Source organism: Lampetra fluviatilis, chromosome 6 (genome assembly GCF_964198595.1).
Source record: "Lampetra fluviatilis chromosome 6, kcLamFluv1.1, whole genome shotgun sequence".
NCBI lineage: Eukaryota > Metazoa > Chordata > Hyperoartia > Petromyzontiformes > Petromyzontidae > Lampetra > Lampetra fluviatilis.
Window position 1 is genome coordinate 7,163,065 of NC_136280.1, and position 13,230 is coordinate 7,176,294.

General features: G+C 43.2%; 1 protein-coding gene across 9 annotated transcripts in view; it reads right to left on the bottom strand.

Moving 5' to 3' along the window:
* SYNRG (synergin gamma) overlaps positions 1-11,802 on the bottom strand; it is a 28,488-nt gene extending 16,686 nt beyond the window's left edge. For 5 of the 9 annotated variants that reach the window (XM_078857634.1, XM_078857633.1, XM_078857630.1 and 2 more), the window contains exons 1-8: positions 11,690-11,801; positions 8,290-8,327; positions 7,429-7,586; positions 6,745-6,854; positions 5,792-5,918; positions 4,921-5,023; positions 3,775-4,194; positions 3,453-3,545 (exon numbers count right to left, since the gene is read on the bottom strand). In XM_078857634.1, coding sequence (XP_078713760.1) covers positions 3,453-3,545; positions 3,775-4,194; positions 4,921-5,023; positions 5,792-5,918; positions 6,745-6,854; positions 7,429-7,586; positions 8,290-8,327; positions 11,690-11,757 — 1,117 coding nt within the window. In that variant the 5' untranslated portion in view covers positions 11,758-11,801. Of the gene's footprint in view, positions 1-3,452; positions 3,546-3,774; positions 4,195-4,920; positions 5,024-5,791; positions 5,919-6,744; positions 6,855-7,428; positions 7,587-8,289; positions 8,328-11,689 lie in introns of those variants that run through there. The other 4 variants (XR_013636980.1, XM_078857637.1, XM_078857636.1 and 1 more) reach the window with 4 other exon arrangements.
* Positions 11,803-13,230: the final 1,428 nt, after the last annotated feature.

Consider the following 13,230-nt stretch of genomic DNA (forward strand, 5'->3'; position numbering starts at 1 on the left):
TAAGCAAACAGTATCCATCCTTACTCAAATTGGAAAACAGACTACAGTCTACACCAGAGTCGCGATTCATCAATTGTTAATTAAATACGGACATTACTTACCTTAAATAATTTCTACGCGGCCGGGCCGAAGCACCAAAGAATAATTATGACTTGAGTCACCCCAAAACAAAATTCCTAGACGGGATACCAAATTAAATAATCACGAAGTCAAATAATAAGTACGGAATTAAAGAAGAAGAGGAATCAAGGGCGGATAAGGCTCTCAAAATTAACCAAACACAACACCCATGGGAAGCGAGCAACACGACCGTCTTTGTCTTTCCGAGAGGATCTCCACACACAGGCACAAAAGCGAGGAAATGACACCCATAAAGGGGGCAATGGCTCAAAGGAAATTAACACGCTCTCGGAAATAAATAAATAAGCGCATGCGCCGGGTGCTTCCACCGTGGAAACAACCATCTTTGTCTTCCAACAACACGGACAGCAAAAATTGCACACGCAAGGAAATAACATTTCCATGAGAGATCGGGTCACGATGAAACATCGGGAACACGGTTTCGGCATAACTGGGGCATAATGGAAATAAGTCGCATTTCAACTTCCAAACCAAAACAACTTAAGCTGTGTGAGACAAAAGATATGATCCCGAGCAAGGGAGGGAATAATTAAGCTCGCTTAACGCGTAGGTTTTCGCGACAAATATTATTCAGTAACAAAAACATGGATTCGAATATTTCTTTTATATATATATAACTCGACGCGAATCATCGGTCTGGCTAATGGATAACTTCGGTGGCGCCGTCACGAGGCCCCCACCCCCCCCCTTCCAGAACGACACACAGCTGTGTCTTCAAAGCTAATAAACACACGGACAAACACGCACGCGAAACACACGGACGGACACGCACACACACACACACACGGATGCAGATGGTCCCACCCACAGGAAGGTTTTATGACAGACTTTGAACAACTCGGGAAACTGAGTGGATTTTCTCAATATAAACCGAAGGAAAATCCATCCAAAGTATATCGCCAGGGGCTCTGAGCCCACCTCGTCAAGGGCTCCGGCTTCAACAAAGATCATCCGGGCCACGGGCCCCACCACAGATCGCCAGGGCTCTGAGCCCCATCTCGTCGCCAGGGCTTCGACTCCACCACAGATCGTCAAGAAGTTTTTCGTCATCCAGAATGACGAGGTTCGCGGGTTAGCGACGTGCCGCTACAAGCCGAGGTCTGCACCAACTGAGAAGAATCGCTACCCTGAGTCGCCGAGCTGCGAGTGAAGCCAACAAAGACGCCAACGTCCACCCTGCCACGAACGAAGCATCGCTCCTCGTCAGAGTGACGACCAGCGAACAACCCGCAGGAAAGGCGGAGATCGCTGAACGCGCGCCACCGAGCGCCACCCAGCGCCAGCAGAGCTGCGCCACCGAGCGCCACCGTGCGCCACCGTGCGCCACCGTGCGCCACCGTGCGCCACTGTGCGCCAACAAGCGACACCCAGCGCCACCGAGCGACACGAGCGACCGAGCATCTTCAAGGACAGCATCGTGCCAACTCGTCATCCAGCGGTAGAGAGAGAGAGAGCGCACAAGCCGAGCGACACGCTGAGCGAGGGAGCAGCAGGTGCTCGCGGCGGCCACGCCCAAGCCAGCGGAAACTTCTGGCCGCTGTTCGTATCCTCCCACACCACACAAGCTAACGACACAATTCATATTACGAGGGGACAACGCACACACAGCACGCACACGAATAAGAAAAATTGTTATTGCGTTTCAGAAAGGGTTGCCATTTCGAGGTGGTGCGTTCAATATCAACTGATCGTGCAAAGCAGTTGCTGCCGTCGAGTTACATGAATAAGAAATGTTTTAGTCATTCATTTTCGTTAACTGCATAATTTCGCCAATGAATAAAAATGTTGAGTCATTCATATTAGGTAATTGCATAACCTCGTAATTGCATAAGGATTTTAGTTATTCATATTAATCGAATGCATAGTATCGCAAATGCATATGAGTTTGGTTATTCATGAATTATTGACGCATGTTTGACCTGCATGATAGAATGTCACATGCTTGTTAGAATAAAATTGCTTAACACCAACTGTTCGAGTGCTTCTTTCCAAGTCCATGCAAAACTATCTTATTCATAAGAGCTGTTGCCTGTGATGAGATCTGACACTGGTGACCTTAAAATAATATAAACACACTAAGATAATCGGTAAACGTCTAATCGATGATAATCGTGTTATCCTGATTGATATAACTCTGGATAAACGAAGCTAAGCCTAATTATCACAACTGCTCACATTAACATCATCGCATAAATTACTACGATTATCTCAGCGATTATCATAATTTATGCATATAATTACTCACACCATCATAATTTATGCATGTTAATACACACATTAACATAATTAATGCGATTTGCGCATTTTTCGGAAAATTATTAATTTTTATTATTTTCATCAAAATTTCATAACCCGACACATACAACAAGCCCTGCATCCTATTCACTTTAAGATGTTTTTTATTTCATGTTTTTGTTTTTTGTTGTTGCGGTTGCACCCGATTCAAGAACCGAATGGCTCACAGGGCTATACCTAATAAATGAAACTTGAAACTTGAACGATTTGTTGTTTATGGTGAATAACCATCCAAGCACTATCCAGGCTAAATTCTACTGAGCTTCTTAGAACTAACCAGATCAGTTGTATTCCCGGTGATTTGGTCATATATTCTAGTGCATATCGATAGTGTACCTAACATATTGCTATTTGCCATAATAAAATGGACATTTGAGCATACAGCACAAACATTCTACCTAATGTTTTAAGCATATCGAAGTTCCGATGTATTTTCACACTGGCCAAGTATTACGATGCAGAAAATGGCAGTGTGCTAATATAAGCAGCCAGGGAGTTACCGACATGTTGTTTTGTACAATATTTATTGTTAAATTTCACAGATTAAAGAGTGTTGTTCACACTACAGTAAGTCCTCTCTTAACGCGGTAGATGCGCTCCTGAAAAGTACCGCATTAAGCAAAAAACTCGCTGGCCGAAAACAATTTCCCCATAAATAGAACGATACATTTTGGCGAGATACGATGTACGCACACACAATAAGATGGTTACTCTACCATTTCCGCGTACTGTATAATACCATTCAGCCGCACAGCTTAAGTAGTTCATCGTCGACCGCTCAGAAACCATGTTATAACAGGTCACGCTCCGCGTTATAACGGGGCACACGGTCCACATTATTATGGAGCACGTTCTGTGTTATAACGACGTGTGTTTTGCGTTGTGCGAACATGTTCCCTAATAGTGAAAACGCATTGTACGAACAAGCGATAAGTGACGACTTACCGCACTGACATTTACGACTGCTACATACCGACATTCGGGGCACAAAAATGCATTGCAAAATGTAGACATACCGGGAACTAGGCTGTCACTGAACAGCCAGGCAGGTAGCAAAGGTTGTAGGGTGTCCTGCGTTGAAAAGCTTGGAGCTACTGATGTTGGCACTGCTAAAATAGAAGACAGATACTCACACTTATGAATAACCTTCACAGCACTTAACAAATGCGATGACAAAATAAAAACGGAATATGTTGATTCTGTAGCGTCACCATTCCAGCAAAAGACAATGTTTAAAACATGCTCCATTTTCATACTGAAACACATGCCGGGTGATGTGTATGCCTGTACGTTAATTTGGCATGCAAAAATATGAAATCTAAGCTGCTCAAGATTTACCTTGGGCAGTGGGGTGTATAGAAGGTGGTGCTGATATTGGGCGATTGGAATCGTTAAAGGAATGTGAAGAAGCACTGAGACTATAGGATTGGGTTGAGGAGGGAGGTGGCAAAGAAGCGTCAGAGACCGCAGGGACACCGTGGTTGGGATAATGGATGGAAGTCTCGGCAGAGATGGTCGGGATGGAAGCGATAGGGCCCGGTGAGAAATCTGCGAAATCCCCTGTAGCAGCTGGTGCCAGAGAAACTGCCTTAGGAGGCGGTAATGAGGTGGAAAAGTGAGAAGGGAAAGAACCATGCATAGAAGTGCCACCACCAAATGCTGAGGACGGGGTAGGGTTCTGGGAGGGGATAAGAATCTGGGATGGGCGACCAGGGCTGGAGGCTGGAGGGTGTGAGGGTTGAGGCTGCTTGGGAACATCTGGAGGCAAACACAATACCAAAATGACAAACAAGGAAAACCACACTGCAACAAAAAAAAACAAATGACAGTGAAACCTGCGTGCAATAACTGCTGGAAATCATCACAAGTTGAACATTTATCAACATCTTTTTATACGCATATTAACAAGACATTTTCATAATATATAGAAAATGAAAAATACAGTTGAAATATGGGTATATAAAGGTGCCAACAGATTTCACTGTAACAACATATCAACAGAATGCGCACACGTGGTATAATTCTGCTTATACAAAATACTAAGATGTCCTGAAGGTTGGTAAAACTTAGTAAGCAATTTCTACACTTTTATTTACGTATTATTTCACTGGCAATTCTGGTGAACTAGGTATGTATTTATAAATGACAGAATATAACTTGTGCGCATTGAGCCACAGCAAACAGACTGGAATACTGACCTTGTGACCCAAATAAAAATATAAAACCACTGCAATATAGCTCAACTATCTTTTTTTTACAAAGAATCCTATTCATACATAATACTGTAAAGGTTCTCAAATATCTAACAAAACTATTATCAGATGACTTCGAAAACTCTTAACGTTACATGGTTTGTAATTATGTTTTGGAGTGACATTAAGCTTTTTGCAGTGATCAAATTACCTTTAAAAAGGTCACCGTTTATGGTGGTGCACATGTACAAAAGTCAAACATCAATAAGGGAGAGGGGTAATGCGTTCACACCGGTCTTGTGAGGAGTAGAAGGGTGCTGGATTTTTGCCTGCCGCGTGAAGCCGGCAATGTTGCCCATTATGGCCTCCAAGGCATCATCACGCTTGTCAACTGCCTATCATTGCATTAAATACAAAAAACGTTTCACAAAGGTGCAATTATTCAGCAAGGGTGCTCTTAGAGAACCAACATATACAAGTACTTCAATAGTAGTGTATCCATGTGTGGACAAATGAATCTATTCATAACTCTTTTTTTTTTCGGGAAAGTCACGTAGGTAAAAATAATAAAAATGAAAACAACTAAATACAACCACTAATTAAATAAATACAATTATGAGAACTAAAGATTTTTATTTTAAATTTTTTATTGATTTAATTTGTGATTTAATTTAGTTTTTTTTTTACCTATGTGACTTTAAAGGAAAAAAACAATCCTTGCAGTCACGAAAACTTCAAATCTAGAATCTATTCCTTCTGCATGGAAAACTTGCTCAAATTATTCCGGCAACGCATCGGTAATGTTTCGGTCATGAGGCAGATTCCAAACAGGATAAAAACAATTGTCCAATATTTTCATGAAACTCACGAGGACATTATGATCAATTGTATTATTGTATACCAACAACAGCAACGAGTGCCTTCGATTACCTTTGGCATGTGAGTATTCAAATAGCTATTTTAGGCCTCTGACCTACAAATTAGCATAACATGAAATAAAGCAACCACAAAAATAAAAGATGGAACACAACTCTGAACTGAAATAGACACCAATTGACACAAAATTCCAAGATTAAACATTCTCCACTGACATAATTATCTATACCATGATACATAGAATGGCCCAGCCATGTGTGATACATGAAGCTAAAATCTCTGAATACCTTGAGCTTGGAGCTGCTCATCAGCCGCAATTTGTGTTTCTGCTCTTCAAACTGTCTTCTCTTCCTATCCTGTTCTTCCCTCTTTCTTTGTTCTTTCATCATCCGTTGCTGCTCCTCTGCCAGCTTCCTTTCACCCAGTGAAAGAAACGTGAAATTGTAAACAACCACAAGAAATTAACGGCATCACATCAATCAGAATTTATTTTTCAAGAAGTGATATTTTTGTGCCAAGCAGTGATATTTTGGCAAGCCAGTTGAATTTTCAAAAGGACGCCGATTTCAATAATGAGAACAAAAAAATCATGCAAAGAGATTTCATCACGTTCGATGGGCTTGCCTTGACAAAATGGAATTACAAGAACTTTAAAAACAAGTTACATATTTTCTCAAGCATGGTATTGGAATGTATTTGGAGAAAATAAAGCTTATGGCTAAGTACTCTTAGTTTTTTCGGTAAAGTCACGTAGGTAAAAAAATGAAATAAAAATAAATAAAAATAAAATAATAAAAATCACGACGTTTCGGAGGCAACACAAGTCTCCGTCATCAGGTGGGACCGTCACAGCCAGATTTGCTGTATCAAGTGAGGCAGAGATTTCAAGATGCAAGTTCTTAAATACAAGTTAAGGGGGAGGGGGGGGGAGCTTATCAGAATGTGGCTACCACACTTATCAGAATGTGGCTACCACATTCTGATAAACTTGTATTTAAGAACTTGCATCCTGGAATCCCTGCCTCACTTGATACAGCAAATCTGGCTGTGACGGTCCCACCTGATGACGGAGACTTGTGTTGCCTCCAAAACGTCGTGAGTTTCATTATTTTATTTTTATTAATTTTAATTTAATTGTTTTACCTACGTGACTTTACCGAAAAAACTAAGAGTATGAATCCTTGCAGTCACGAAAGCTTCAAATCTAGAACTTATGGCTAAGTGTCCGTACAGCACTTACTGTTGGCTCACGGCATAAGTGGGCTGAGACGACCGGATTTGATAAAAGGGTTGCTGCTGGGTAAGGAACTGCATGCCTCCTGACTGGACCATGCCCATGGGAATCCCACCCTGATTCCATAGAGCACACAAGGACATGACATCACAGACACTAGTTAATAAAATAACAGTTTCTTCCAGTCAGTATTGTTTAATTTATTTACATGCTATTGTGCTTTTCAAATATATCTTCAGACGAAAAGGTTACAATTAAAAGTCACATGCTTAGCACAACAAATTATTTTCGTTAGTGTAAAAAAGTAGCTAAGTAATGAATTCGTTTACAACCACAAAGTTTTGGAGAATTTTAACAAGCGCTTTCAACCATCAGAAGCATGAAAGAGTAGAGATGAAATGACAGGCAGACAGATGGCCGGGAGACATAATACAGTACATCCCATTTTTACCATCGTAAATAACAATTGCTCCTGTGAATAGACAAAACGTATAAAGCATTTCACAAACCAATCTGTTACTCACAGTGCAATCTGACGATTATAATTTAACTGTATTTTAAATAAACACGCAATCAAAATGTATTGCAATGGATTTGATATTCATGCTTATATAACAGTTCAATTACAACGTAACATGAATGCTAGCACGATTTTCGCCGTCTTTAATCTGACAGTGCAGCCGTTGGTACCTGCATGCATACAGCTCCTTGCGGGGACATATGCGGAGCCATTTGTCCCCCGTAGGCCATTCCCATTCCTCCCATCATGCCTGCCTGCATCTGCACACCTGGAGGCATCATATAGCCTCCTCCTTGTGATGGCTGCAAGCCAGGCCCTACACCTGGGGCTTGGATGAGCAGGGTGTTTGTGAGAGAGGGGGTTAAATTGGAACAACACAGCAGTAACAATAAGAGTGAGATGACTGGCAAGCAGTAATACAGTAATCCCTCGCCACTTCGCGGTTCAAGTTTCGCGGCCTCAGTGCATCGCGGATTTTTCGAACTGATTTAAAGGCCTCATTATACCTGTGCAGTAACACCATCATCATCATCATTCATCATCACATTCATCGAACTGCACAGGTCTGTCATCGTCGTCATTTTCATCGTCATTGTCATCGTCGTCGTCGTCATTACTGGAGTCAAGTCTCAAGATACTACTGTCATTGGTGAGTGTAGAACACCATAATACGTATCGTATGAGAGAGAGAGTGAATGTATAATATTAAGGTTTTATAATTAAATATATTTAAGTAAAATATATATATAAAGTATAAATATACATATTTTAAACATTCTGGTACCCACACACACATATACGGAAATTCCTAGGGGGCCAATACTACTTCCCCATTAACCGCGATAAACGAGGGATCACTGTATTACATTTTTATAGGTGTCAGAGTTAGGTTTTAAAGTTATTGCCTATTTTTTTGCTTTTCTGCATTTATTACCAGTGGTGCTTAAATAGCAAATTTCACACTTTATTATGTTATATATGTATATATTGTTCAAGGTGGTACATGTCAATTAAAGCATCAAACAACATACCTTGTGTTGATCCCATTCCTCCAACAGGAAACATGAAGCTAAAATAAAACACATTAAATTTTCATTAGCAATCTATCACACACATACAGCATGTACTGAACACAGCAGTCGATGTACATTTATTATAATTCGAGAGAACTGTACTCCCAATATTAGTTGCAAACGTATTTTATAACATGCTACACGTTACTCATCAATCTCAATAACTTTTCACTCAGTCAAAGAGAGTGACCTTGTGAGTGAAATGTAACAATTTCCTGGATAAACGACAGCCAAGTTGACACGTACCCACACAAGGTGCAGGATTTCCAAGTATGGGGAGGTTAGGGTTGGAGGGGTAGGAATCAGACCATGGCTCAATTATAATTACAATAGTAGCTGAAATTACATTTACAATTTTACAGTGTGATTTTAATTTATTACGAAGTACCCAATTGCAATTGTATTTGACTCCAAGTATTGTAGGAACACAAACGATGAAATTTCAAGTCGAGCTGATTAGGTAGTGGGGATTCAGCAAAAGCCTAATGTTATACGGAATTAAATGAAAATGCACAAAACAAAATCCCCATTAAGTTTAATACGAAATGGCCAGCAATGGGATGGGCAGCTGTAAAAACTGAAATAAATGCACTTTAACATTCCCATCTGCGAATGTCCAAAGACATCTATTTTACAATGTTCTTAAAATGTAATTCCAAGAACCATTAATATGATTTTCATTTAAATTAATTAAAGCTTACTTCACGTTAATTGTATTGAGTTTTTATTTTAATGACCATTAATGGGTAATGTAACAACTCTCTCGCCACCATTGTCAAGACGCAAAACATGTGCAACATAGACGTCTCACTCTAAGTTTGGTAATGTCCGAGTGGCGACATGACATTGAGTTCCATGATTTCACAGTTCCATGATTTTGGAAGTACAGTACATGTCAGACACTTTTAAAGATGTGGCCAATCACAAGTAAAATTAGGAAGTGGCTTCTTACTTGGTTAAGAATTTCACCCAGTTAGGCCTGCGGATATAATTTGTTTACCTTTCTCCACAATGACGCTCGTGATTATGTTAAATATTATGTAATTTTAAGTCAAATTAGGACGCGTATCAAAAACAGACGGTCCTTGCCTGTAACATCGGCAGTTCACCAGCACACATTCAAGCAAGCCTAACTCTGCTGATGGGACACTGAATAGCAAAATCTGTCCAGAGTTTGCCTTTCTTGACTCAATTATTTTGAAATTATGCACTCCCACAAGGCCGTGCGTCCAATCCGTGTTTACGTGGCGATGGCTATATCAAGGAAAGAGTCTGCTTATTTGTTATTTATAAAATATCATGTTGTGGATGCACTCAGGCGGTCTCCTGTTTTAGGTCAAGCTGCGGTCGTGACAGAGCATTCTGTTTCAAATGTTAAATCATTAACATATTCCAAGAAAAAGCCATAGTTGACTGAGGTTGCCTCATTTTCAGAACTGCCAGCGTTAATAAATACAGCATCAACTCTTATTACCACACTTACAATGGCCTCGTTACGGGGTGACATCGACTCTTCAGTCAAGCATCAGATCGTCTAGGGGTGGCATGAGATTGCCTCTGGCATCAGGCATGAGACCACCTCATCATACCAGAGGCGTGAGTCTGCTGCCTAGTGGAGGAGTGAGACCACCACCTCATCTACTAGAGGCGTGAGACCGCCACCTCATCTACTAGAGGTGTGAGACCACCACCTCATCTACTAGAGGTGTGGGACCACCACCTCATCTACTAGAGGCGTGAGACCACCACCTCATCTACTAGAGGTGTGAGACCACTACCACATCTACTAGAGGAGACCACCACCTCATCTACTAGAGGAGTGAGACCACCACCTCATCTACTAAAGGTGTGAGACCACCACCTCATCTACTAGAGGAGTGAGACCACCACCTCATCTACTAGAGGCACGAGACCACCACCTCATCTACTAGAGGAGTGAGACCACCACCTCATCTACTAGAGGCGTGAGACCACCACCTCATCTACTAGAGGCGTGAGACCACCACCTCATCTACTAGAGGAGTGAGACCACCACCTCATCTACTAGGTGTGAGACCACCACCTCATCTACTAGAGGAGTGAGACCACCACCTCATCTACTACAGGAGTGAGACCACCACCTCATCTACTACAGGAGTGAGACCACCACCTCATCTACTAGAGGAGTGAGACCACCACCTCATCTACTAGAGGCGTGAGACCACCTCATCTACTAGAGGAGTGAGACCACCACCTCATCTACTAGAGGAGTGAGACCACCACCTCATCTACTAGAGGAGTGAGACCACCACCTCATCTACTAGAGGCGTGAGACCACCACCTCATCTACTAGAGGAGTGAGACCACCACCTCATCTACTAGAGGAGTGAGACCACCACCTCTTCTACTAGAGGCGTGAGACCACCACCTCATCTACTAGAGGAGTGAGACCACCACCTCATCTACTAGAGGCGTGAGACCACCACCTCATCTACTAGAGGAGTGAGACCACCACCTCATCTACTAAAGGAGTGAGACCACCACCTCATCTACTAGAGGAGTGAGACCACCACCTCATCTACTAGAGGTGTGAGACCACCACCTCATCTACTAGAGGAGTGAGACCACCACCTCATCTACTAGAGGAGTGAGACCACCACCTCATCTACTAGAGGTGTGAGACCACCACCTCATCTACTAGAGGAGTGAGACCACCACCTCATCTACTACAGGAGTGAGACCACCACCTCATCACACCAGAGGAGTGAGACCACCACCTCATCTACTAGAGGAGTGAGACCACCACCTCATCTACTAGAGGCGTGAGACCACCACCTCATCTACTAGAGGCGTGAGACCACCACCTCATCTACTAGAGGCGTGAGACCACCACCTCATCTACTAGAGGCGTGAGACCACCACCTCATCTACTAGAGGCGTGAGACCACCACCTCATCTACTAGAGGCGTGAGACCACCACCTCATCTACTAGAGGCGTGAGACCACCACCTCATCTACTAGAGGCGTGAGATTGCGGAAATCGTTCGCTGACACTCCGCACAACAAATCGGCGGAAGCGAACGCCGCTTTGAGTTGGCGAGGGGTCTCCTCCTCCCCCTCCTCACGGCCCAACGGGGCCCACAATTGCGACATCTTATATACATCTAAAACATCATCATCCTCCTCCTCCTCCCTCGATGAATAATTCACGTGGACGGAGGAAATCCGCGCAGGCACCGGCGGCGCGAGGGGGGGGGAAGAAAAGGCCACGCAGCGAGGCGGGTTTATACGACGACGACGACGTTTCTAGCCTCGGCCATTCACAAGTTCACTCGCTCTCGTGTCCGTCTCTCTCTCTCCGTGTGTCTCCGTCTCTTACTTTCCTCCTCCGCCTCCTCCGGCGCCGCCGCCGCCACCAACGCCGCCCGAGCCGCCTTGATACGCCATGTTTTCGCCGGCCCCCCGTGCGATCAGATTACCTAGTGCGGATAGGCGCGGCCGTTTCGTTGCAGGGAGCGGTGGGTGGAGGGGGGGGCAGCTCGTGTGCGCGCGCTTATCCGTAGTGGGAGTTATAATGGGAGGGGCGGGGCGGGGAGTGACGTCACGCGGCAGGGGGGTGGTGGGGGGTCTTCCCCTTCGGGAAGATGCCATGTCACGCGTGAATATTTTATTTTTAAAGAAACAAAATATAATGGGACCTATTCTTTGGGTCTTTCGGTAAAGTCGCGTAGATAGGTTCAAAGAAAATAATAATAATAAAAAATTACGACGTTTCGTCATCAGGAAGTGGGACCTACCTCATGGGACCTCCCTTGCCAAGGTTTTAACATTTTTCTGCCAATAAAACAGGCTTTAAGATGTTAAAACACGTAACGAAAACCTTTTGCAAGGAATCAAGTCTGCATTAACCACATATACTTATGGTGAACATGCAGACAAATAAATAAAATAAATAAAATACATAAATTTTTTATTTAGCTAAAAAAAAATGTCACTAGAAGACACACTCCCTTGAGATGGAACGAACGCATCAACGTTTGCAATCATCAGAATATGTATTTATACTGGAGGAATCCGATGAGCTATAAAGCTCTTTTTTATAACAGATATCCAGTATTTTCATGTGTGTCCAGTACCCTGTGTGCCAAGTTTACAATTGACGGGGGTGGCAATTGACACAAAGGGGTCGTCCATAAATGACGTCACGCGATTTTGGACGATTTTTGACCCCCCCCCCCTTGTCACACGGCGTCACAAAAAGTCAGACCCCCCCTCAAATATGACGTCACAAAGCTCTGCCCCCCCCCCCCCAAATAAAACATGTTTCAAATCGCTTTAAACTATTGTCATTGTAGTGCGTATTTTATGTGGCGCTGCACTCTGATGTTGTAGGAGTGTTGTTATAACAATTAGTGTTGTTATAACAATTCTATATTTCTTTAAAGTTGCGCATTTTTATGTGACGTCACATTTCTCAAACCCCCCCCCCCTCGTCACACAACGTCACAAATGTCTGACCCCCCCCCCCCCCCCCTAGGTGCGTCACGTCATTTATGGACGGCCTCAAAGACAAATATCACCCATGTAGCCTTAGCAGACTATACTCTCTGGCTCTTTCGGTAAAGCCACGTAGATAGAAGAAAAATAATAAAAGAAAACACAACGTTTCGGTCGCAACACAAGCGTCCGTCTTCAGGTGAGAAAAAATGATCTGCTGTTGTGGCTTTATATAGGCACGGGAGGGGGGGGGGGGGAGTTTAGCTGTGCTCTGCCCATTCGTGGATACGACGCAAACCAACTGGGATCTCCAAGTCCTGGGGGTCTTGGCACCATATAGACTGGCGCCAAATGCCTCCACGGGGTTTTCTCCCATTTATTTCATGTACGGTCATGAACCTCCCATAGAGATTCTAGATTTGA